This window comes from Populus alba, chromosome 11, assembly GCF_005239225.2.
Source record: "Populus alba chromosome 11, ASM523922v2, whole genome shotgun sequence".
Classification (NCBI taxonomy): domain Eukaryota; kingdom Viridiplantae; phylum Streptophyta; class Magnoliopsida; order Malpighiales; family Salicaceae; genus Populus; species Populus alba.
This window is the reverse complement of record NC_133294.1, coordinates 16000842-16028468: the sequence shown is the minus strand read 5'-3', so window position 1 is coordinate 16028468 and position 27627 is coordinate 16000842. Positions and strand designations below refer to the sequence as shown.

The 27627-nt window shown below is 31.2% G+C and overlaps 3 protein-coding genes and 1 pseudogene across 3 annotated transcripts; 2 read left to right on the top strand and 2 right to left on the bottom strand.

Annotated features, from left to right (window-relative positions):
• The first annotated feature begins 1604 nt into the window (after positions 1-1604).
• On the top strand, positions 1605-6070 carry LOC118047469 (organic cation/carnitine transporter 4). The gene is made up of 2 exons (XM_035056774.2): positions 1605-2178; positions 4725-6070. The coding sequence occupies exons 1-2, from the start codon at positions 1755-1757 to the stop codon at positions 5900-5902; spliced, it is 1602 nt and encodes a 533-aa protein (XP_034912665.1). The 5' UTR covers positions 1605-1754; the 3' UTR covers positions 5903-6070.
• A 4165-nt stretch (positions 6071-10235) lies between these two features.
• Positions 10236-12055, bottom strand: LOC118047470 (uncharacterized). The gene is made up of 2 exons (XM_035056775.2): positions 11339-12055; positions 10236-10609 (listed from the first exon to the last, which is right to left on the bottom strand). The coding sequence occupies exons 1-2, from the start codon at positions 11704-11706 to the stop codon at positions 10552-10554; spliced, it is 426 nt and encodes a 141-aa protein (XP_034912666.1). The 5' UTR covers positions 11707-12055; the 3' UTR covers positions 10236-10551.
• An 8136-nt stretch (positions 12056-20191) lies between these two features.
• LOC118047471 (organelle RRM domain-containing protein 2, mitochondrial) lies at positions 20192-23736 on the bottom strand. Its single transcript, XM_035056776.2, has 4 exons — positions 23480-23736; positions 21967-22035; positions 21780-21886; positions 20192-20609 (listed from the first exon to the last, which is right to left on the bottom strand). The coding sequence occupies exons 1-4, from the start codon at positions 23655-23657 to the stop codon at positions 20505-20507; spliced, it is 459 nt and encodes a 152-aa protein (XP_034912667.1). The 5' UTR covers positions 23658-23736; the 3' UTR covers positions 20192-20504.
• Positions 23737-25304: 1568 nt separating this feature from the next.
• On the top strand, positions 25305-27147 carry LOC118047485 (putative beta-glucosidase 41; annotated as a pseudogene).
• Positions 27148-27627: the final 480 nt, after the last annotated feature.

Sequence of the window (27627 nt, the reverse complement as noted above, 5' to 3'; positions counted from 1 at the left end):
TAAATTGTAAATTGTATCAACATTTTTGTAATGCTCAATGGAGAATCTTTAAAACTCTCTATATGTTTATCATGCTCTGTAAAGTAGTATCCTCTCCTACTATGCCCCACTGCCAATACTGTGTTAAATGGACTCTCAAAGTCTGTGTTTGGGCTGCCTTAGTTTCAGAATATATGGGTTTATTTATTGTGGCCTTAGCCTTTATAATGTTGGACTGGGCTTACTTAAAATGTAGGCTCAGGGCTAGTCATTTACAAGAAAACTGCGAATTAATATGAAAGCTCCTTTGTCTATGCTTGGAAAGTACTATGAAATTATGTTTTTTTTAGAAAGTTTTTTTTAATAAAACTCGGGTTATTTTTTTTTATATTTGAAAATATTATGAAAAATTAGTTTGAAAATACTTACTAGTATTTTGCTATGTCATGAAAAATAACTTATTAATATTATAATTTATTTTTCAAGTTTATTAAAAAAATAAATATATATAATAGATGAAAAAGTTGAAAGAGAATCAAATTGATATAAAAAAATATAATTTCATAAATTATTAACAATTAAAATAAAAAAAAAATCAAACCCAACAAATAAAAAAGTTAAAAATAAAAAAATAAAATAAAAAATTTAAATTTCATAAATTATTTCAAAAATATTTAACTATCTTTTAATAAGAAAAGGTTCCTCATCGCTTATAGAAGTGAACCTTAAAAGGTTGCCCTCAGACCTATGAAGTGTAAAAAACTATAGACCGGAAAAATTCATATTAATTACCAATCACATTTTGTAAATTTTTTATTAGAGTTAAGGGCTTTATGAATATTAGCCCAAGGCAAGACTTATTAGGATATTACTAATTCCTCTTATGCTATCTTAGATGAATGAGGTGTTAGAATAATATTAGAGGTTGCTTTTAAAAGTTATTTTTTTATTTAAAAATTATATTATAATAATTTATTTTATTTTTAAAATTTATTTTGATATTAATATATATATATATATATAAAATTAAATAAGCAAAATTATTTTTTAAAAATTTGTGAAATTATGATTGAATCACAACACTAAACACCGTCGAAATGTGTGCCAAAACAAAGCAAAATTGTTTTTCAAAAATTTGTAAAATTACGATTGAATCACAACACTAAACACCCTTGAAATGTGTGCAAAACAAAGTTTCATGTAATAAGAGCATAGTTGCAAACTAAAAATAAAACGACAAGTGGTCGAGTTGACAGGAGATTAATAATTACAAAGGCAAGCAATAGTATATACGAATGTGCTATTAGATCCCAATTGACTAAAGCGGTCCAGCATCCTCTCATGGCCTCGCACACACAATTCAACGGTGCTGCAGTATTCCTCGAACTTTGTTTATCCTTTATCATCTCGGATGGCACCCTCCCCAAATCCAATGACCATTCATCTCTCCACGTGTCAATTTAAAAAATAAAGGGCTTGATTTCCTTCCAAGTGTCTTCCCGACCACACAACACCACAACTCTAGTTTTTTTTTTTCCCTCGGGAGACAGCCAAAAAGTGTGAGATGAGATGCATATCCCCATACAACTCTACTTCTATATATATACTTTCTTTATATATAGTGTTATTTTATTTTTAACACCAACATTCCTTCTCCTTTTTTGTTATTATTTATTTTTGCTTACCTATATATGGTGGTCTCGCCCCTCTACATATATTACTCACCACACTTGAAAATATCCACCTTGTTCCTGCGACGCCGATAGATATATTACATGTCTGCCATACCCTCCTCGGAACCGGACCTCCGGTTACCCTTGCTATCTTCTTTAGAAGAACCGGCAAGGAAACCCGAGAAGGGACCAGACGTTCAAAAGCTAACAATAGATGACATGTTACAGAAACATTGTGGTGAATTTGGGACATGGCAATTACGTCACTTTGTGTTAACATGCTTGGCTTGGGCGCTTGAGGCCTTCCATACTATGGTGATGATATTTGCTGACCGCGAGCCGGAGTTTAGGTGTCTTAGTTCGGGCTGTGATGAGATGGCTAAGAGTGTTTGTGGGTTCGAACCTGGTTCGTGGGATTGGGTTGGTGGCGCGGGGAGCTCAACGGTGGCTCAGTGGGGGTTGGTTTGTGGAGAAAAGTACAAGGTGGGGTTGGTTCAAGCTGTCTTCTTTGGTGGCTGCATGATTGGTGAGTATGAGTTGTCTCTCTTTGTTTTTTTGTTTTTTCTTTTTTAAGTGCAATATATCTCGATCTCTGTTTTTTTTACCTTGGTATTTGTTCCTCTTTTTTTTCTCCCTTTCCTTTTCTATTGAAAAAAAAATGCAGAATTATAGTTGGAACGGTGATGGAGTTCAAATAACATTCATGTTAAAGTTTTAGTTGAAATAAAAATTAAATTTTATTGGACTCTAATTAAGAAGAAAAATGTCAATCAAAGCAACTAAAACTATTTCTAATTATTTGGATTTTGAACTCTGATCGCTTGGAAAGATTCAAAATTTTAGATGGGAGCAATGAGATTCTTTTATTTAATTCTTAATTCTTTTTTTTTTTAATTTTTAATTCTTGGAGGAAGAAGTGATGGGTTGAGTTTGTGATTCTCTCCCTTCGTTATAACGTGAATGTCATTACTTATTGATCGCTGTTTATTAAAATTTTAAATTTTATTTTTCTTTAAAATTATTTGTTTGGTGTTTTAAAATTGTTTTGGTGTAATTATGTCAAAAATAAATATTAAAAAATAAAAAATATATTATTTTAAGATATTTATTACTAACACAATACGCTATTAATACTGAAAACAATTGTTTTTTTTTTTTAGATTTATTTTGTTTGTGTTTCTGATTCTAGTAAATGGTATTTGACAAGGCAGGCACGTCTTTTATACCAATAGATTGGAATTAAATAGTAGAGTTTGTCGCTGGTTATTTAATGTTGAAAGGACTTCTAAATTAATCTTGCACGTGGAGATAATAAAAACAATTTGTGTGTTATACGACAATATTTTATGTCGAGATGAGGTTGGCAAGCTTATCATCATCTCTTTTTTTTTTAATATATAGTGTACTAATCACATGATGATATCTTGAGGAGATTCAACTTTGTATTATTGCTATTATTTACAAGTCTAGGCTTACAACAATCTTGTTTCCCACAGAATTATAAATTAACTTCTCATTGGATAGAATGGTAAGATTATTTTTTAAAGTTTTTTTTTCAAATATATTTAAATAAATTTTTATACCTTTTTTAAAAAAGAATGAGCCTATGAGATATTTCGGAGAGACACCAGGGATAGAGACAATCGTGACTAACAAAAATTAAAAAATCCTGGATGCTTTTTGAAAAAGATAAACATAAAGATACTAGCTAGTAGAAGACTTTTCGTTCCACTATTTGTGTTTCTTATGGACTCGAGGCTCTCTCTTGTCGCAAACAGTCATGAGTTCCAGATTTCTGTATTCATTGTATCTGTCGTTTATGGAGATCAAGTGGGATTTAAGTGGAGGAAAACCACACATAGCCTTTCTTATTTAATATTTGTCTGTGGCTGCTGTCTTGTTATTGTAAGAAAATCGTTTAGTATATGTTTTTTTAAAATGTTTTTAATATTATAACAAATTTAAAATCACCATGACTTCATCTTGTGGCTTCGGAATTGTGATTTTTACATAGCTTTGGAAACAGATTTTGAAATACCAACCCGAAATACTTTTTTTATTAGTTTTTTCTGTTTAAAATTTCCGAAAAAAACTACATAAACCATAAGCTGTCAATTGGGTTTCTCTACGTTTGATCATAAAATGAAGGCATTTTGCGGCAAAAAGTAACCCTAAAAAGGGAAGGATTCCGATAAACCCCCGTAAACTTTTCGAATGGTGTCCGGGATCCTTTATTGCTTTACTAGAAGAATTCACACAAGTGGGTCATATGACATTATTGATGGCTATGATGATTGCTCGGGCTTTCTACTTGCTATGGTCACATGAAAATCACATCATAAGCTGCAATGATGCTGAAGATAAACAGCCCAAGCACCTTTTACTTCCTTTTCTTCGGATGCCTCTCAGGAGTTCGGGTCCCCGAACCCTTTATTTCTTTTCATCGTTCTCGGAAGCATCTTTAGCATGCTTCTTCTTCCCTACTTTATGAATTTCTTGAGGCACTTTCTCTACAATAAATGCTGTGATCGATCCACCCCACTTTCTTTTTTGTTATGATCAATTGGGGGGTCACACGTACATCACTTGCATGCATGACATTACATTAAAGTGTCTGCCATCTGCTATTACGAAATAATCAATTTATAAAATATTGTGGCAATTCACAAGGAAACAATGGAGCCTACGCATCTAACTTCTTTGGCAATATATCTAGTACTGAAGTTAGGTGTGGCTGTAAATTAACTTATTTTATAATAAGTTTTCTTGTTTGTTCGACAAACAGAACTGGATTTTTACAACGAGTTCAAGATGGAGCGTCAACGTAAAATATTCAAGGAACAGAGAACCTTGTTATGGTAGAACTGAACTATTGAATCTGAGCCTACAAAATTTATGTGTATGTACTAGAATGAAATCCCAAGTTCACAAGACATTGCTGGAAATTTTGTACTGAGGGTGTGTCACGAAAATACCTAATTAAATGTTAGGTCAAGGATCCCAACTTTTCAATTATAATGTGAAGTTTGAATTAAGATTGTGATTGATGAATGTTATCTTAATTTTTTTCAGGTGCTGGAACATTTGGTCATCTCTCGGACTCTACGCTAGGAAGAAAAGGCTCCTTGACAGTAGTTTGCTTACTAAATGCTGTGTTTGGTTGCTTAACAGCATTAGCCCCAGACTACTGGACCTATCTCCTACTTCGTCTCCTCACCGGTTTCAGCACCGGTGGTGTTGGCCTCTGCGCCTTTGTTCTTGCTACCGAGCCAGTAGGATCCTCGAAACGTGGTGCGGCTGGCATGTCCACATTCTATTTTTTCTCAACTGGAATAGCAATGCTGTCAGGTATAGCTTACATTTTCCCCTCTTGGCGGGAGCTGTACATTGCCTCGTCTATCCCCTCTATACTGTTCCTTGTCATTGTTCTTCCTTTTATCTCTGAGTCGCCGCGTTGGTACCTTGTTCGTGGGAGGATCAATGAAGCAATGGCATTAATGCGGACCATTGCTAAATCTAATGGAAAACATCTTCCTGATGGAGTTGTCTTGGCCCTTGATGAAGATGTAAATGAAAGTTCTGTCAATGACCAAAGTGACAAGCAAGGTTTTGCTACAAAAGAAGCAATAACTGGTTCTGTAGTTGATGTAATTCGCTCACCAATCACCCGTATTCGCCTGTTTTTAGCAGTAGCAATCAACTTCATGTGCTCAGTTGTCTACTATGGCCTTAGCTTGAATGTTGTCAACCTGGATACCAACCTTCACCTCAATGTGGTGCTTAATGCAGTGGCTGAAATGCCAGCATTCACTATAACAGCACTTTTGTTGGACAAGCTTGGAAGGAAACCATTGACAATCGGGACTCTATGGTTCAGCGGCTTTTTCTGCTTTGCAGGGTGTTTGATGGGAGGTGTTGGGATATGGAAAGTGGTGAGGATGATTTGCGGGATTTTGGGTATTTTTGGGATGGCTGGGACATATAATTTGCTGTTTATATACACAGCAGAGTTGTTTCCTACAGTTGTTAGAAATGTAGCCCTTGGTTGTGCAACACAATCAGCACAAATGGGGGCAATATTGGCACCCTTCATCGTAGTTATGGGTGGTGCATTACCATTTGCAGTTTTCGCAAGTTGTGGTTTTGTAGGAGGATTGCTTGCATTTTACCTGCCAGAGACACTAAATCGGCCATTGTATGACACGATCACCGGAATGAAGGAAGGAGAAGGTGGTTTGTCAGGTGTGTGAACGTGTTTTTATGTTTTGCAATTTTGTTGCTTTAGATTCATTAGATAAGCTTTTGTGAGGTTTTGCTTCTAAGATCTCCTGCTGCCCCCTCTCTCCTGATTCCCGACCTTCATCGGTGCAGAAAGCAATGTGCCCATGTTATGAAATAGCATGCTTATCTGGTCATCATACAGTGCTTGCATAAATTTGAAGCTCCACTACTATATATATATATATAATATATATATATATATAGAGAGAGAGAGAGAGAGAGAGATGTAAATGAGTCTCAATCTAAAAATAATGTAACTGAAAATCGCGAAACAATTCTTCAAGGAGAAGCAAATATCTTGGAAGCTTATCTAAGTCAAAAATCCTCTCCCTGTTTGAAAATAGCAAGAACAGGATAGAGCTAACAATGCAGAGCCAGGTTTTGAAAGTTCCATGGCTAGCTTCAGCTGCTTCAAGAAGCTTTACCAACAAGATTGCAAAATTACATGTAAAACTAAATAAATATTATATAGTAGATTTAAACATAGTTTTAATTGTTTAGTTAAAAAAATATATGGTATGCATCAATTCAATATGATTCAGATAAATAACATGAATATAGCAAATTAAATAAAAGTTAAACTTTAACTTCAAATTAAAGTTGCTAATATCTTCCTTTATAAATTAAGCTAGTTGGAACAATGAATTAAAAAAAGAAGATAAAAGCCTATATAGTCATTGCAATGGTCATTGGAATAATATAATGATTATTTTGTTTTTCTCAAACCAAACCATTTAACTAATTATAGGGTCAATTTGATCTTTTCATGATGTAGTCGAGCTTGTTATAACAATTAATTCTGAGTAGTTAGATAAATATTTGTCACAACTAGACAGCTATTTGCTTCTAGATAAATTATGTGGATGATCTAACAGATGTATTTATGGACTTAATGAGACAGATTTAAATTCAAGATGAGGTATTATTGCTTCAAACCAAAATGATGATTTAAAAATACTATTACTTTTAATTCGACCATTGGATCAGACTCAAATGTTTACATTAGTTTTTGAATGCCATTTTTTCTATAGTAGCCACTACATCACTATACAGACAATTAAATCTTTAAATATAAAAAAACCTTACCTGATATTTCAGTGTGGGCCAATTTTGTTATTTTCTCTGTTAATTTTAGATTTTATGATTATTGCCGTTGTATTTTTATATTTTTATTTTGTTTTCCAGTTGATGTAGGGTTTCAGACCCATCTGAGGTTTTGTAAACCTCCTAAAATGGTAGATTTCTTGAGTATTATTTTAAAAGAGAATAAAACTGTGAATTTGAAGTTCACATCTGCAAACCCTTTCGCTTATCAAACTTCTATGTTTTGTGTATTTTTGTTATCTTGAGCTTCCGTCAGCATCATTTCCATAGAGTCCACTTATCATTCTCATATTGATTGAGGACAAATAGGTCTTTTAATATAGCAAATGCATAGTAAAATGATTTAAATATCCTTAAAAAAAAAGTTTTTAAAACTAGTGTCTAAGGGTGTTTCCGTCTTTCTATGTATTGCTGGCACAATGAAATGACTATATTTCACTTAACGAAAAAAAATAAAACTAACATACAAGGGTCTTTTCGTATTTTCATCATATTTTTTGGTTATAATCAATATGAATGGTGAGCAATTTAATCTTTTAACAAATATAAAAATATAATTAAAAAAACAAAAAGTGGGAAGGGCAATTCATATAGTCCATGTGAATGACCGTTACAGGCACTAGCAAGTAGAGACGCACACGCTGTTTAGGTGGTGTGTGCAACATCTCCAAACGGTCAAATGACATTTTCTATAATGGTGTTAGAAGTTTCAAGTTGTTTTATTCTTGATGGTCGGGCTTGTGTGCACGATATTGTAGTGGTTAGGCTATAGTGAATTTCTCTCTTTCTCTCTCTCTTCTCCTTAGGTTTCACGACAACCATTTCAAAAATTAAATGTGTTTTGTCAAATTTTATTTATATTAATTTGCATCTTTATTCTTTTAATTGCTATTTGTTCTTGTTTTAATGTTTTTTGTATGTTAAGATTTTTTTTTTCAATTTCATCCATCAACATTTTTATTTCATTTAACTTTCTATCTAATTTAGTTTTTTTTTTTTTTGTTATTGTATTTTATTTTTTATCCTTTTTTTGTTTTGTTTTATCCATCATATTTATTAACATTTATTAATGTATATGATTTTATTTTATTTTATTAAATGTATGCACCTATTTTTTTATTCATAATTAATTTTTTTTATATCAAAAAAGATATTAACAATACTCGCGCATTTGATTTGTTGCCCATTAACTGACCAGTATCTTCTCTTTCATGAGCTGGAGTAGTTTTGTAAAAAGATAAAAGGAGAAATTTGAAAAATAAGTAAATAGAAAATTATCCTAGAATAGGGTGGTATATGAAGTAATATGTCACATATGCATGCACATTCTAAGACAATTTTTTCAAAAAAATCGAGTCTTCACTCGATTTTGGCCTTGTGTTTTCAAGAGTATTGAAAGCTGAGATTGGATCACGAAAAGCAGAGGCCACGACACTTTATAATTGCAGATATTAACAAAAAGCAAGCTGGTGGTGATTTTATTTTACGGTGCTCCAGGATATATTTTCTATTCATTTCAATACTGTAATTACTGTGTTAATTATATCTTAGTCGTTTTTTCATTTACCTTTGCTTCAAAGATAAGATGGTATTTGTCACATACATGAATATCTTTTCTCAAATAGAGTTATTTTGACACTTATATTAATTTGTAAATACACGGTAAAATAATAAATTTAACTCTAGAATAAAATACTTCAATGCTTTCTATACGGTCAAATAGTACAATTACGGCATTACTCATGCCATTTCAATTTGTTAGCCTTATATTCAGGGGCTTTGTGGTAATTTCTTTATGGTTTGTTTGTGTTTGTTTGATTGGTTTTTGAAAAGAAGTTTTAGTTTTGTGCAATAAAAAAATAATAAAAAAGATATTGACGCATGCAAAGCACTTGCCAACATATCAACCGCTCCATCGACTTCAAGCGGTGTCTACGGCTGAATCTGATAGTTGTTGTGACGCTTCAGCTGCATCATTGGATTCTTCTCAGCATCCTCTTCCTCCATGCAGGACCGTGTATGGTGGTCAACTCAATATGACAGGAAATGACTTTTTTTTTCTTCTCTTTCTTCATAAATTTGCGTGCAGGCCATGCTGAAAATCAAATCAGTACTTCAATTGTTTTGTTCTTTCAATTTAGCCCCTCGTATCTTATTTGCAATTTCTTTTATTTACATTGATTGTTTTTAACTGGATTTTATTTTTCATTCTATCCCTAAATATTTAATTTCATTTGATTTTTATGTTGGATTTAGTACTAATTTTTTTAATTACTTTTTTTTTTTGTTTTGCATGGTTTTTTATTGATTGTTTTTTCTAAATTTTATTTCTCAATGTCAAATTTAGTCTTAATAATTTTCTCAAATTTGTTTGGGATAATTTTGATTTTTTTTTTCAAATTGTTTATCTGGTTTTTCCTATCAGATTTTAAACCTTTTTTTTATTTTCTTTTTCTTTTGCAATTTTTTTAGTAGTTTTTTCAATGTTTCCATCATTTAAAATTAAATTGAATGACATTCAAGCTTTTTAATTGAACTCGAGTTCATAATGTAACAAGTTGCATGTTTTTTTAGATTAGATGAGGCTTGAGGAGATTTATTTGAGATCGTTTTGTGTTTTTCTCATTTTTTTTAAAGAAGATGTTTTTTTTTTTTTTTTGAAGTTTGACTCCTTTTGTTATGGTTTTTTTTTTAGTTAGGTTAGCATCAAGTTGTTTGTTCAATAATCCATATTGAATATTGTTCTTTTAATCTTTTTCTTATTATTTTTTTGTCAATTTATTTATTATTGTTGTGTTTTATTTTTCATATTATTTAAATTGTCACTTTAACTAATGATTTTAGACTTGAATTTTTTTTAATAAATTATTGTTGTGTTTTTTTATATTATTTAAATTGCTACTTTAACCAATGATTTTAGACTTGAATTTTTTTTTTTTTTTAACTATTATTCTTTTACATGAAAAAAAATTATCGTTCCATCAGCGATGAATCACGGGCAACATGTCTAGTAACAACTATTTAAACATTATGAGTACTCTCATCGAAAGGTATTATGCGTAAACATTATGGAGTTTGAACTTAAAAATTCTTATTCCCATTAATTTTTTTTTTTTTTTTAATTTTGTCTTCCATGCGATACTAATTTATTCACAACGCGGTATCCACAAAAAGAAAACTGCTGTGAAATCAAAAGCGTAAAGAAAATATTTCACACCCATTTGCTTAGAGATGGGAAAATCTACTCAGAATTACAGACAATAAAACTAAACCTAATTAGGAAGGGGAAAAGAAAAAAAAAACCTTCACAGACCCTGCAATTCAAATGGAACATCACTGGTTTTATATTACAAAAGATGAAACTTTGCAACCTCTGTGAGTGGAGATGATAACTTCAGGAGAACTTCCACTTGCAAGAACAGCCTCTTGTCGATTCTCTTACAAGAATAATATTTACTTCCCTGCTTATTATACATAAAGCCAATCACAAATTCTTAATTGAATAGCAAGGCCACTAAATCATGAATGGAGTCGGAGAGAATGCTGGAATAACAACCGAAACTCCATTTCGCCTGAAAAATCATGAGAAATATATATCCAATTAAATGGAAGAAAAAGAAAATATCTCACACAAAATAAATCCAGTTTGTCTTTTTTATTTTATTTCATAAGAACATGAATATTTAAAGCAGAAACTTTATAATTCTACTACTTGGTCAATCATCAACGAAGTTTGATTAGTGACCACCAATCCTGAACCCACCACGCTAAATTTTATTTCTTTATGAGCTATTATCATTATTAAAGAAAGGGATAGTCTATATATTATTTGTTTATATGTTAGACTTTCTTATTACAAAAACCAGAGAGTCAATCAACACCAAGAATTGCTCCACTTACAAATAAAGAAATAGAATTAGTGATCAGACGCACATACATACAGTATAAACATAGATACATGATCATATACAGAAGGTATCCTTCATGGTCATCTGTATCAGTTTGGTACATTAATTCTTTGTCCATTGATGTACAGGAATATATCAATGGTGGATTCTCCATTCAAGAATCCTACTGCCACATATACAAAACTAAATCTTGACAATCAGGAATTTTAACTTGCCGAAAATCTTTTCCGAATCACTTTCTGAAAGTTTAATTCTGTGAAATGATACAACTCGTTTATTCAATAGTTGAAAGGGATGAAACTTTTCGTGTGATAATTTAGGAAAGCAATGTTGGAAAAGGCACGAGATCTTAGTGGTTACGACACGAAACATGATCAACTAATAATTAATTACCTGTAATTGTCAACGTAACCGGAAAGGTTAGCAATTTCACGGACCCTGCCGCCGCCGCTGCCGCCACCACCAGCAGTAACACTACCTTTCCTATTAAGCACCCTTTCAACTCCTCTGTCCCCCGCTACCACTACGTTATTCTCCGATATCGCACTCAATGATGGCTTCCACTCAACCCCTGAATCATTATTCCCAGCAGTCGAAGACCCTCTTCCTCTCTTCCTCCTCCTATGATCGTTCCTCACCGTCATCAACTCACGTGTCTCCTCCTCCGACTGCCTCCCTACACTTTCAGCTGGAACCTCCTGTCCCCCACCACTCGAGACCCCACAACAAGACACGAATTCCAACAAAAACCTCATGCTCATGTAGTAATATAAGAAAATAACCTCAAAATCAATAAAAATAAGTTATTTTGATTATTCAAGTTCAAGAAAACAAAGTTTCCATTAGAAAACTAAGAAGAGGGAGTTTTCATGGTGATGGTTGTGAAGTTTTTTTGGGTTTGGCTTCTTCTTTTATAGAAGAGGAGTGAAACTGAAAGCATTTTTGGCCTTATGCGGCCATTGACAGAAATTGGGCATGGATTTTGAGACCATTTACGAGAAAGTCCCTTCATGTTAATATGTCAGTGGATCCGGCGGCGGGCCCGCCGTGTTTACTGTGGAAGAGTGAGATTTGTTTTGGATAATTTTAACTGTGGTCTCCACTCCACATGTTGTGGAGAGGTTAAAGTCAGAAACAAGGCCTTAATTAATGGCATTTTGGACTGGTGAGCTTGGTCAAGAAGGCTATGGGAATCGGTTCAATGATCCTACGTGTCACTCCTATCAACTTTCAGTCACCTCCAGCCAACGGTTTTGTAGTTGAGTGGTATGTGTTTGAACAAGAGGTTCCGCGGCTGATACATGCTTTCATGCAAGGCATATCTCATTGTTTAGCTTAAAAGCGACGGAGGTGGTTTAAAATTGTGCTAGTTTTTTTATTTTTAAAGTATTTTTTATTTAAAAATATATTAAAATAATATTTTTTTTTATTTTAATTTTTTTTATGTTTTTGAATTGTTTTGATATTAAAAATAAATTAAAAAAATTAAAATATATGTTATTTTGATGTAATTCTAAATAAAAAAAAAAACTATAAAAAATAATTATTACCATAATATCTCTATTGATGGATTGACTAGTTCATCAATTCAATAATTTATCTAATTTTTATATTAAAGAAAAGAAAGAGACTATTTTAGACATCAGCTTACCATTTACTAATTTAACTAGCAATTCTAGTCCTATTTATTATACTGAATAAAGACTTTAACTTGAGACTTAAATTTTTGGATAAATTAACATGAACTTCTTAGGGTAATATGAAAATATAAAAATCTTTAAAATTTGGCAGAAACCATCTTTCGAATCCAAAATGCTCTTAACTACTAAAAGAAAAGTCTTCATATCCAAAATCCCCTTAACTAATTAAAAGAAAAGATAGCTAACCTAAGAAATGTAAAGAATTAGAGAAAAACTATTATTAAAAAAAAAAGTGAACAAATAAATAACAATTAATATTAGGCATCTACTAAAGAATAATCACGTCCATTCTTTTAAAAAAAAAAATAATTTAGTTCTATTTCTTTTAGTGGTAATTAAGTGTATTTTAAGTACAAATGGGGATTCTTGTAATATTTTCTTGAACATAGAGGGCTTTTTTCAATTGATTAATTATCTTAAAACTAATAATATGAAATATTAGATGAATTGAAATCTTATATTATCCATTAATATATTACAGCAATATAAAATGAATGGAAAGATGAAAAAATAATAATTATCTTTTTTTTTTCTTATTGTTTTTGCTTATCAATTATCTTTTTTTTTCTATTTGACTTACATAATTAAATGCACCGCCAAAATATAGGTTCTTAGCAACCAAAACATTTTAATTAAAAAAATTATAAATGAATTTATTGAATTCTATCAAAAAAAATTTAAATTATTTCACTTAATTTATCCTTTCTCCATGGGAACACATAATTTTTTTTTTTTTTAGTGTCATCCAAAAATCTATCCATCCATATTATATATACACAGGACTAATTAATGTTTTAAGGTGACACCCTAAATCCCTAATTAATAGTTAGAAATATGGGATTTTAACTGAAAGATTTAATTAGGTCCAATCTTCAAAGGGATGAGATACAAAATTCGAGATCCAATAGAGGTCTACTCCAAGACCAACTAGATATTATGGTTAGAAAATAATACAATATTAGTTTTTCGGTACTCATTGTGCTCATAAATGCCATTGGTCTTTTTTTAATGGATAATTAGAGGCATCGTTATACAGTAAGAATTTATATCAAACAAGCATGTTAATAAATAAAAAAATAAATTACCTTAATATTTTTTTAATTTCATCATTCGATTTAAGTTAAAGGTATTATATTTTTTAAAATTAATTTTTATTATTTTGATTTTTTTTATTTTTTTATTGGTCCTTTTGTAAAATTTGTTATTCTTTTTATTTTCACCCTTCAATTAAAAAATTATTTTTGTTTTTTATATCAATTTTGACCATCTTATTCTTTAGATTTTGTTTTGTCCTTTTACTTGATTTGATTTTTCTTTTCAATTTCACATTTCAATTAAATATAAAATTTATTTTTTATTTTAGTTTTGATCCTTAATCTTTTAATTGCTTTTTTTTTAATTGTTTTGTATAATAGAAATTATATTTTCAATTTCATCCTTCAATATTTAAATGATTAAGAACTAAACTTCATGGTTTTTTTCAAATTGAGTATTTCGAGTCTAATGACCCGAGTCATGTATTTAAAAAGTTATCGTATATTTGTTTTTTTTAAATAACTTTATAATTTTTTTTATTTTTTATTAGATCATTTTAATCTTATAATTTAGAGTGCAGGTTTGACAGGATAGCTCGAATTATCTCAAGCCTGATTATCATATTTTATATGTTTGTTATAATTAGTTTTTTGTGGTTTTTTTTTTATTATTATTTTAACATCTGATTATTTTAAAAAAATAATAATAATTTGATCCTGACGCAAAACACAATCACCAAGACTATTGTTCATCTAATCAAGCATCATTACACTTTGATCGTAAGTATCGTGCAAAACAAACATTCAATTTGGGACCTTGCGTGATTTATTAAACATCGTGTTGACCTCCAAAGTAACCTCATAAAGAAGTGGTTATAATTAAATCGGTCATTAATGAATCAAATTAACAACTAAACTTGACGTGCGAATTGCGAGCGTTAACCAAAAAGTGTGTGTAAATTTGACGTTAATTTATCAATTATACTTCTACTTCTCAGTAACTTACTGGCCATAGCTCATCAAAAGCATCAAACAGGTAGGCATAACTAATCTCATTCCATCGACGTGCGTTTCATTTCATTGCTTGTATAATAAGAAAACTCATTTGTCAATTGCCAACATGATGATTCTATAATATATGCTTTCAAATCACGATGACAACCCAATATTGGAGTTCACGAAAATATTAATTAATGGAAAGTAAGAAATAAAATACATAAAACATGTGTAATACAAAAAGTATAAGCCATGAAAGCAGGAGAAAAATATATGTCATGTGCAAACATGCAATAAAAAACTAAAACCATATAAGATTCCATCATGTGTACTAAAAATATATATTCAAAGAAACATAAGACATGTAAATACAAAATATATATTCAAAGAAACATATCATAACATAAATACTAATATGTTTTAATTAAAATAAAAGGGCATACTTAATTATTGAAACAAAATAAATCAAGTTTTATTGTTTTAAAAAGTGAATAATTTATTCTTAAGACTTTAATTGTTTCTTAACTTGGTGCAAAGGATTTTTATAATAAATCTCTAAAAATTTCATTATCACCATCTTATTTGGATGCAATTCTAAACAAGATTTACAAACTAAAAAATATAACTCATGAATATCTCAACAATACAAAACCTAAACTCTAGATTTTTTAGGAAATTAAGAATCTAAAGCTCAAAACATATGAGAAAACAATTTAAAATTGAAGTGAGAAAGAGTACGTAAAATCTGAGAAGATAGTGTAGAAAACTCTTCTTACACCCCCCTTTTTATAATGAGTTTTGAAATCAAGAATGATGAGAATTAGTTCTAATTAATTTTGGAATAAATTCTCTCCATAATCAGATTTGATTACCTATTATAATACTAGAAGTAATGCTAACAATTATGGTTTTAAAGGGCTACAAAAACTATTCAACATTGTCTACATTTATGAAGAAACAGTTCTGGAAAGGAAAAAGAAAGTGTATTAGACTTAAACCATAAGCTAGACAAGGCAAAAACCTGGAGAGAATAATCATTCATATTTTATACTAAAGAGCTCATGTTGAAAGTTAAATTCTAACAAGATTTTAACCCTAATTTTATCTCAAATATCCTTTTTAACATTGTTTTAAACAAATTTCCAATAACAATAACACAAATTATATATATATATATATATATATATATATATATATATATATATATCTTCTTCTTTTTTTGGTAAGTGGAAGATCAAATTTAATAGCATTGCAATTGGGATGTAAACAGCATGGTAAATTTTTATGTGAAATTTTGAATTTTCAACTCCTTTTTTTTAATTCTCAAAACTTGCTTTTATTACTTCTTTGCAATAGATTGGCAATTGGTGATCAGCTGTGTATCAACACAACTATGGACAAAAAAATTAAAAACAAACATTTATATTGGCAATTGGTGGACTTATCCTTGAAGCCATGATCAATGCACTAACCTCACACCCCAATAAGATTAAAAGTTTCTCTTATTTTTTTCGAAATAATCTTCAAAGTTTCATTTCAAAAGTTGGATAGAAGATTATATTGATCATAATTAAGGGGTTGCCACCGAATAATTGAATCGAGCTGACTCATTTTCCTGGCTTCATGGGTTATCTACTCACTCAAGCACCTTATCGTTTAATCATATCTCTATCTCGAAATGACTTGGATGCCCCTTACGTATCCTAATTAAATTCCTGCCTATCATATCTCCAAACCCATTTGCTTGCAAAACCATGTGGGTTTACAGCTTTTAATCAAATATTAAATGCACAACAAAGAGAAAATCTCCAATTATCCCATATGACAGATTTTGCCCCAAAAAAAGGAAAACCCATTTGTCAAATAGGATAATATAATTGTAAATAATATGAGACTATGATACCATTTTCTTTTCTTATTGACAGACGATGCAACGTTGGACCATTTTTTAATGAAAGATGTAGCCATCAAGCTGATGGTCCAACCACTGCGGGCTGCTGGCTGCTACATAAAAAAAATTATAAAACAATTCTTGGGGGTATAATTTAACTGGTTAGGTCTCGAATTTATTTTATAAAATTTATCAGTTTGAATCTTATAAATCCCAAACCACTGGAAGTTTATATAATTATTAACTTTAAAGTTTATAAGATTAGTCGAGATACATAAAAACTAATTTAAACACCTAAGTTAATCTAAAAAACAAAATGGTAAGACTGTAGGATCCTCATATATGTTGAAGAGGAAGTTACTTATATTATAATATTCGGTCTCTTATCATGGCCATTGCCGAATGAACACAGCCGTTTAGTGGTGACATTCAATTTCACATAGAAAAAGAAAATCACTTCTGTATTGCTGAATTAATTAACACTAACACCTTTTGATGAATGATTTCAATTTATAGCTCATCATGGCGGGTGAAGTTGGAGTGAAAGAGAGAGATCACTCAAGATTGATGATCCGTAAAGAAAGTCATCTTTTGTAGATTTATTTCTCTTAAGGGAATCCATTTAAATAATTAATTTAATTAGATTAAATGAGGATTATAAGATTAAATCCTCAATTCAAGCTTTAAATTATTGAATGACGTCTTAGGATTAAGAAAATGTATATCTCAATTTCCATAGTTTATATAACTGACTGCAAGAAACGTATAATATATTTCTTAGAATATTCATCTTAGGTGCGTTTACTTTAGAAAAATAATTTCTTATCAACAACATTGAAATATATATATTTTTTTAAGAAAGTGTGCTTACCTCCTTGATAAAAATAATTTCTTAGTACCAATTTAATTAAAAAAAATATTTTTTTAACACGTATTCTTGCTTCAGGTTCGCCATGTGTAGCCTATAGAATACTCCCAGGTGGACTTGACGTGCACAGTATGAATAATAAATTCACTTAATTAAAACGAAGTTATGATATATGGACCATCTGATACTCACATCACCATCATTTATCTTTGTATTTATATGCTGGCAATTTTAAAAGAAAGTTTAATTAGTTAGATTTTAAATTTAATTTTTAGTAAAATTTTAAGTTTGGTTTTTAATGGATATGAATTTGAATCTTTTTAGATTATTAATTTTAAAATTCATAAAATTAGTTAAAATATATATAAATTAGTTTAAAAATATATATAAGTTAGTTTAAACAGCTATGTTAATAAATAAATAAAATGATATGCTGGCTTACACAATTAAGTTGTGCATACATAAAACTTAATTTCAACCTAATACAACTAGTGATGGATAAGTAAATTTTTTTATATGTTTGCTTAAAAGTGAAAGATTAAAAAGATTAAAAGTAAAGTAATAACTCAATATATTTAGCATTGGCAGGACACCAAGTTCAACGTCAAGGTTTATTTTCATGTCCAATATCTAAAAGGTTCAGATTTTTTAGTAACTTAATTGATTGGTAGTTTAGTTTAATTTGTTTTTCAAATTGGTTTCATTTTTTTCCCTCGGTCCACTAATGTTTTAGCTACATCTAGCCTCCCTTTCAATTTATAAATCCCTGTATGAGCGAAACTTGAACCCAGATACCTCAGACCAATCCCTGTATGATTTTTTCAATTAAGCTAGCCGATCCCAAAAGAAGAAGATGAAGAAGAAGAAGAAGGAGACGGTACTTCAAGGCATTGTTATTTCCAAAAAAACAGGTGTCAACATAGAAAATGATGTATCGGGAGAGAGACAAAATGCAAAATCTGATTTGCACCACAAATAATATCACTAAAAATATTGTAGGATCTTCAAGAACGTTCACCTGTCTACTTGTAAAGGATACTTCTTGAATATTGTCTTCAGTTTCTCTCTCTCTCTGGAGATTTCTCTTTAGCTAGACACCGAAACTTTAAAGGAAAACAACCAATCAAGAAACTACAAACCCTACAAAGAATGACAAGACCCTGTATCTGTGAAGATGATAGAAACAGCGTCAGGAAACCAAGACGCATTTAATTTGTTGCATCTTCTATATAGTTCTCTTCCATCAAATTTCCTCCAACTGTAACTATATTTTGTTTGTTTTGAAGGGATGATTTTGATGTATTGAGAAGTCCTCTGTGGAGTTCCTTTCGAAGCCAATCCAGATTGTTGTGTTGCTTCGACGGGAAGGCGAATTCTTGAGGCCCATTGTCCTACTTGGAAAAACAGTGCCGCGTAGCATTCATTCCTTTTCTAGGTCAACTGTACTCTGCAATCAGAAATTAAACAGATATCTTATTGTAATAATTCGAGGTGGTGTTCTCTTGCATTCATCTAAACCTGGACAACGTTGTCAATTGCCAATGTTTGATGTCGTGCACAAAATTACAATTGAAAGAGTCGTAGCAGATTGGTACAGTAGAAAGAGAAAGAATCCTATTAGAAGAAGAAGCTGAGATGGTGGCAAGTAGAGATGGTGGACCTGCAAGATTTACTTAAATCTTTAGTAACCCTAACTTGTAAGTTCAAAGTATTGTAATTAACGAGTTTTTATATGAGAAAATAATTTTTCAAGGGTAGCAAAGCGGACATCAATTGGACATGTTTTTCTTCGTGTTGCGTGTGGAAGTCTATTTAGGTGAATAAATCAATTATTTTTATTGTTTTACTGTTTTAAATTTTTTATTATTTTTTATTTATAGTCTCTTTTTTTTCACGTTTCAAAAATATTTTAAAAGAACTTTTTAAAAAAAAAAATTTTATTTTCTTTATATTAATATTTTTTTTATTTGACATGTTTTTCTTCATTTTTTATTTCTTTGCTTCATTTTTATAAAATTTATATATTTCTTTGCTTCATTTCTTCATTTCGTATTTTTAGATCACATATGTTAAAAATATTTTTTTAAAAAAATAATAATTTGATGCAAAATATTTTATAAAAATACTTTTTACTTAAAAATACATTAAATTAATTTTTTTAGATTTTTTTATTTCGATACCAGTACATTAAAACTATTAGAAAATATTAAAAAAAAACCATTAATTTGATATATATAATATTATTATATAGATGCAGAATGTTTCGCAAATTTCCTACAAAATAACAAGCAATTAGAGAAAACACTAAAAAGAAAAATTTATTTAATGTTTTTCATGCCACACATACTTTAGAAAAACAATCAAACATAATTTCAAAAGCAGCAAAAACAAAGGTGCTGTAAGTAAATAGACCAGACAATTCGTTATAAATCCGTTTTCCTACTATGTAACAATACTGAAGACACCCTAAACAAAGACGGATCACAGTAACCAGTTCCATCCTGCTTGTGCACACCTCTGAAGAACACTAAAGACCACCGGATTTTCAGTGCTACACGATACCCAATTGAACTTCCAGCATACATTGCAGAAAATATACTGATTTTGGACACCTGACAGTAACTTCTGTTCCCAAAATAAAAATTATGAACAAATTCGGAGGCACTCTAACAAGTTTTTCAATGATGCAACATTCAGATATATTAAAAATGAGTTCATGGAGCACAAGATTTGTAAGATGCTCATGGAGGACGAATATAGTGTCAAGAATTCATAAATTGTACTTGCTAGATATGCATGCTCACGCATGGAACAGTTTGTTATCCACATAATTTATAATTTCAAGCTGCTCACAGTTAGTTAATATAAAAAATATTGATCGTTCCAAGCTGTGAAAGAGAAACCACAATAATGTGAAGAATCCATAAATGGTACTTGCTGGCCATGCTAGTTTGAATAATGACAATCTCGATCACTTGACTATTGGAGTCACCACCAGCGGCGCTGGCCGTTCTAGTTTGGATAATGACAAACTTGATCCCTTCACTGTAGGAGTCACTGCCAGAGGCGATTAGTAGCGCTGTTTCCATAATCCCATGCCTGTGTTGTTTTGAGGTTCAGAAGGTGGTTGTCTGGGTCTAGCATACTCTGCAAATATAACCCATCCATCCAGAAACTACAATACACAGAAATCAGAAAGAGAAATTAAAAATAGACAACCAAAAAAAAAAAAACGAGAAATTAAGTTTCACAATAATCATACTAAATAGGTGGCTCAAGTTCGCTGCAGGCCGGACTGAATTTTTTATAATGTAAATAAACGATGTTCAAGCGCTGCTAACGTGTTTTAAAGAAGGAAAAAGATCCACGACTTGAGTCCAAGACCTTACTATGTCCAATAAGATAGTTTTTTTTAATTATATGATAGAAAAAACAAGGAATTTTAAAAGTAAAGGTGATAAAGAATAACTTTTGGTCCCTTAACACTTAATTATCAAAAATAAAAAATTCAGTAATAAAAATACAATTAGGGCTTTTGTTATTGAGACCCTTTTTTTTTAAATCTCGGTTTTCTTTGTACTTTGCTTCCTTTTTGCTCAGGTTCAATTGCATCAATAAAATTGGTGAGCTAATGAGAGAAGTTGCACTAACACAAGGCAGATAGGTATCCTTAGGTTGCTTGGTGAGCACCAAGGGCCAAAAGTATGGAAGGAACATGCATGAGCATGAATGTAAGCTGATGAGCTGGATTGCTAGTTAGAAGACTTGCTGAAACACACTGAACAGGATTCAAGGGATACTAAAAAATTAAGCATCTTCCAAGTGCAGATAACAATAACAGATACAGTGGAGGAAGAATCATCAATTTCATATATATGTTCCCATGTGCAAAAGTGCAAGCCCCTAACCCCATTGACAAATCTCGATGTATGCCACTGTTATGAGTTATCATAGCTAACCTAGGAAACATTGAGAAAGGTGCTTCGGTTTTTATGAGGCTTCAACATATGGAACCACCAATCTTATGTCTGTCATAGTTTTCTTAGATATCCACGTGACCATTGTTTAACTTGAGAAGCATCAAGCTTTCTTTAGTGAATCCTTTTGAATTCATATTGAACTTTAGGTTTTGGATTTTCCTCCAAAGATTTGACCATTTCATAGCTTGTTCCATGACTTAAGAAGCTGCACAGAACCCATACTGAATTTCCTAGAGTTACTGATCATGCTATGAGCTATGCTAACAACTACACATCATTTTATCCTAACCACTTTGAAGTCATTACAATAATAAATCCACAATCTTCTCTCAAAGGACAGAAGTAAGGAGCCAGGTAAAACTCACCTGTCCATCCATGCCTTTTATTCCTTCAGCAGCATCTTCTAAGGTAGCATATTTGACAAAACCGAACCCCTTAGAATAGCCTGAGACCCTGTCAGTTACAACTCTAGCTGTAAAAAGCTAGAAAGGCAATCGTTAGCAATCCAAAAAAGAAATTTTTGAAAAACATTTATGAAAAGAAGAGACTAACCTTGAACCACTTCACCAAATTTAGAAAAGGCCTCACGTAGTCCCTCTGAAGTTGTTCTTTTACTTAGCCCTGAAACCAAAATCATAGAAGCATCAAATAAAACTTCTGACACGTTAAGAAGTTGACTTGATGTTAAAATTACGTTCACTGGGTTTTCATAACCATCAAAGGACAAAGAAAGAAATATTTCTTTGGTTTACAATATGAAAGGACAAAAACACTAGACTACACAACTTTAATGGATGCCTATATCATTATCCCACAGCTCATGCATCCCAGGAGGACAGTCCAAAATAACTATTTAATTCTTCCAAAAAGCTCCTGCCCACTAAGATGCGCTTCTGTTTCTATTATTTTTAACCAGTACTCTTGGGGAAATTTCTGTACAATCTTTTAGCCAGGATATTGAGTATTACATTCAGATTATAATTGTGTCCCAAAAGTAAGCATTATTGAGTACCAGCTATGCCAGCACAAGAACATTGTCTTCCGATTCTCATTTTAGTCTTAGCACCTCCTTTCTATCCAACCACTTGAAGGTCACCACTGAAGAAATTCTGCAGACCGTATTCAGAATGCCCTTCCAAACTTCCACCCCCTTGGTACAGGTCCAAAAGACATGCAATTTATTCCTCCATACCTCCCCCACATCAAGAACAATGACTACTCTCACAGAGACCTCTCTCCATCTAAGCTTTCTAGAGTCCATCCATTCACACTGCTATAAGAATCTCAAACTTCTCAGAGATTTTCAACTCCCATCATCATGAATAATTCCAAAATCCTTTCAAACTAAAAATTTATAACCAACACAAGAAATATAAGATTGTGAGCTATGACTCCGAAGAAAGACACAGATGTGCGTGCATCACAATTCACGACTACTTTCCAATAAATTCTAGAGCATGTCCAACTCTTGAGCTAAAACCCGTCATTAACATAGCTAAACAACGTAGCACGCGTATCAGCATGTTATATCATATACTAGTTTCTCAAATGTGTGATTATGATCATATCCAAATCTACCTTTCGTAGGTTTTCAACACCTAAATTGCAAGTACCAGTTACTTTTATTTTGCAAATAATTAACATATAACCAGCTAAAAAACACACATTTTTTTCAACCTTCCATGCATTTATGGGCTGTTGTCGAATCACCAACACAGACATCGCCACAAAATTGGACGTACTAATAGGCAAAGACAACTAAAAGCAACTTCTTTCGGTACATAAGGTAGCAAATAAAACATCCTATCAATATACTCGCAATCAAAATCACAGGGCTCATAACCAAATAAACAACACAAAAATCTTACTAATAATTCTTAATTTAGAAAAAAATAATCAATCAGATCGCATAACGTTTAAGTCTTTCTTTTCATTTCTAGCATTATATTGACAATATCAACCCTTTAAAGATTGCAAGCAATGACTAACAGAACCCAGATGGGAATCGAGGAAAAGAAGAAAGGAATGAAAGTAATTATGGAAATGTAAAGAAAGAGACACATGCCAGATACAAAGAGATTGGTGTTGGGCTCAGCCTGTTCACGTGCAGGAGTTTGCTGCGTGGCCTGAGGAAAAGGGAAGGAGGAGGATGAAGTGGAAGTTGTTGAAAACAGACGCAAAAATCCGCCACGAGGAGCTGCTGCTGCCGCAGCCAAAGCCGCCGTCGTTGCTCTCATGGCCATTGTGGCTTGTTTGCTTGTTAAGGGTTTTAGCTAGCAATAGATTGAGAGGGAGTGGGGACGAAGGGAATGATGGTTTAAACCATGATTATTAAAGCCGTCCGGGGATTGGCCAAGCTAAAAAACCTTTTGAGTTTTATAGATCAATCCAGAAAATATATATATATAAAAAAATCTATATAAATATAGATTATATATATTGTAAATAATAAAATTTAAAAAATATTTTAAAAAGTTTTTTATCTCATATTAAAAATATATTATATTAAATTTTTTAAATTAAAGTATTTAAATAAAAGAAATTGTATCCTATATATTAAAAAAACATAACTTCTTTCATGGAAATATAAAAGTATATATACGAAAGAATTTCAAATCCCATATTGAAAAGATAATATGTTATCCTTTTAAGTTGAAGTATTTAAAACCAAAAAGCTTTTTATCCCACATTGAAAAAAATATGATTTTTTTTTTTTTTGGAAACATATAGTATATAGACAAAAGGGCTTCAAATCTCACATTGAAAAGATACTATGTTATCCTTTTAAGTTGAAGTATTTTAAACTAAAAAAAACTTTTTATCCCACATTGAAAAAACATGATTTTTTTTTTTTTGGAAATATAGAGTATACATACTAATGGGTTTCAAATCCCACATTAAAAATATATTGGTTGTAACATGAACTATATAAAAGGATTTAAGTGATAAAAAGAGGATTCATTCATCTTCTTAGATGAATTAGAAAAAAATGATCCACATACTTAATGATAAAGAGAGAATACTTAAACTAATATGTAGATATTTATCATATGACATGTACATTGAACCAATCCACATGAGAATTTTATATGGAGAGATCACTAGTATCTATGAAAAGGCTCACGTGATAGTTGTATAAGTGATCTTTATATTTGAGATCATATAAGGAAATGTTATGTTTTTGATACCGACTATATGTTGTTTTTAATAAAGAGTAACAAAATAAGTAAAATACTGGATATAACATGAACAATATGAACGTATTTGAGTCATAAAAAGAAATTAGGAAACATATTTAATAATTATCAAATAGTATTGATTATGAAATCTTTACATAAGGTGTAATGAGATTTAAAAAGATTTTTAAATTTTATTCAAAAATCAATGATTATAGTGTTGAGAACAAATATGATTTGATAAAATAAATGCACTCCATGTTATAATATTTAAATCGAAAACATTCTTGATAAAGGTATAATAATTACCTTAAGAAACTATTTACTGAAATGTTAAATCAAATCACTTATGACTTTTTTTAATATTTAAAGGATCATGACACATTGCTAGACAATGCACTTGATCTTCAAATAAAAATCAATCATTTATTGAATTGATAATAAATTAAATTATTTAATTTATTTAATCTTATTTAATTTAGGATTACGATTTATATTTGTGCCAACATATTAGGAACCTAATGGGTCACACAAAATAAGAGTTATTATTTAGAAACTAAACTTGAAATACTTAATCAAAGGTGACTTGATTGTAAATAAATTTTAGAAATTAAGGGATGTAATGTAATTTATATAAGGAACTTGCAACTTCTAGACTTAAAAAAATCAAGTTAGGAACTTAATTACATAAAGTTTCAAAATTATCATGAAATAATGTATGTTGCATTATCAGGGGAAAAAGTGATATTTTTACTATCTATAGGGTTATTAAGTTTTTTCTATAATAAGAATGTTACGTCTTTTTTTATATATATAAAAAAAATTACGCAAGTTACAAAATAAAGAGAACTATCACTTATAGGCATAGCAATCTTTTATTTTAGAAAAAAATTTAAAAGATTTCTCACTAGTGATTTGTGTAAATTACTTATTATTAGAGGTCAGATACTCAGACGACTTATTATTTGCAATAACTTAATTTTGAAAAAATTGATTGAACCTCAAATTAAAAATATGATATTAAAATAATCTTTATATAAACCAATAATAATCCTAGATTATCTAAGAGCATCTTAGAACTCACGATATTTTTTAAAATTTACCATTTTCTCGGTGTATATATGTTTAGGAAACCAACAACACTATCATTGCTCATCTACATTGCAAGAGGGGGAATTCGTCCACTTGGCCATACATTGGAGGTCACAACATCCTCTTGTCGCATGCCGCTGCTTATTGGTGTTACAATCTACATTTCAAGGTATTCCTGAATATAAAAATGGTGGCCCTATCAATTTCTTTTTTTATATAAAAAAAAAAACAGCTGATAGAAAACATTCTCTTCCAGGGAAAGCAAGGAGGTCTAATTGGAATAGCATTAGATTCCAAGTGGTACGAAACCGCTATCTGATGTTGATGACGACAAAGATGCGGCTCAAAGAGCAGTGGCTTTTGGAATTGGATGGAAGCTTTGTTGTGTTCATAATATTTGGGAAGGAATCAGTTGGTTCTTACGACTACCTGAGACCTCTCTAGAGATGTCGAAACTCTTAGTCGGTTCTTTGGAATTTGGTGGCATAAATCATTACACGATATTATATATTCGGAATGACAGGACATGGATTCAGAAACTAATATTGCCGGATGCTTCATCCTACGCTGCTGTGAATGCTGCTTGTAAGATAATGAAGTACTGTTCTGTATGTTTGAGAAGAGTGCATAATCAGGCAATGACTTGACCATCTTTGTTCATGTCCTCAACTGCAGCTTATCGTCGTGGGGTTGCAATCGGAGAACCAGTATGTCCCAACAACTTACCGGCCGGCGGCCCCTAAGATTTTGTTATAGATTTCAAACTAAAGTGAGTCAGCTTACATGTACTTCCTCCTCCAGGCAGCTTCCCTCTGGCTACACATTGTCCCATGGGGCATCCATAAATTGCTCAAATGTGTGAAAGGAAAGTATGGGAACTCACCGGTGATTATAGCAGAAAATGGCAAGTGTTAACTCTTTAATTAAATGTCATTAGGCTAAAACTAAGAGTTGTTGCATAAAACTGACTTCATGGTTGCAGGAATGGATGATCTGAATACACCGTTTATATCTTTAAACAGGGCCGTACAGGATGACAAGAGAATGAATACCACAGGGACCATCGCTCCAGCATTTCTGCAGCTACAAGGTAATGGAAATTGTGTTAGGTTCATACATCTTTGGCTTCAGAATTGGATTCTTCCGTTTGAGACATTGCGCATTTGGGCAATCTGACAGAAAACTAAATCAACACAGGCAAGACAATTGTGATGTTCGAGGTTATTCTGGGTGGTCCGGACAAACGGGAATGGAACTCAGGCTACAGAAACAACCTTACAAGGACACCGAAAGCTTCTGCTGAATGGTTCAAAAGTAGACTCGAATTAAAAGATAACCTGCAAAATGTATACTTTCAGTCACATTTATACGTCAATAACTCTTTCTTTCTCTGTTTTTCCTGGTTTCATTTCAGTCTTTTCTTTATCCTTCAAAAATGGAAGGTGAGAATATTGACACACAGTGAATGTCCCCACACGCAGCTAGTTAAAGCGTTAATGCACACCTTTTGGTTTCCTGATCCATAAACATTAAAACAGAAGATCTCAGGACATCTAAGTTTAGCATACCTGCACAAGCTAGGAAGTGTCAGGAAGAGGATGAATATGCTAAGTTGAAAACAAATGGTAATTTACTCCAAGAATTTACAACCTTACTAGAATATGGAACCTTAACAACCTAGTGAATTTGCACCCCTCTATAATCTAATTTTATGTTTAAGCAAATCTCAAATAAAAAGTTAACTTGTTCAACACAAGCTAAAATCAAAACCTAAAGATTTGTGATTATGAATTGGAAGAGAATTGACTTATAAGTATGCATTTGAAAGATTGTTTAATAATAAAAATTAATAGAGCCAACAAAGTAAAAGATTGCAAAATTTTGATAGAGAAAGGATAATATTGACACAGTTAAATAGTGCAGGGACCAAATTGATACCTACCTT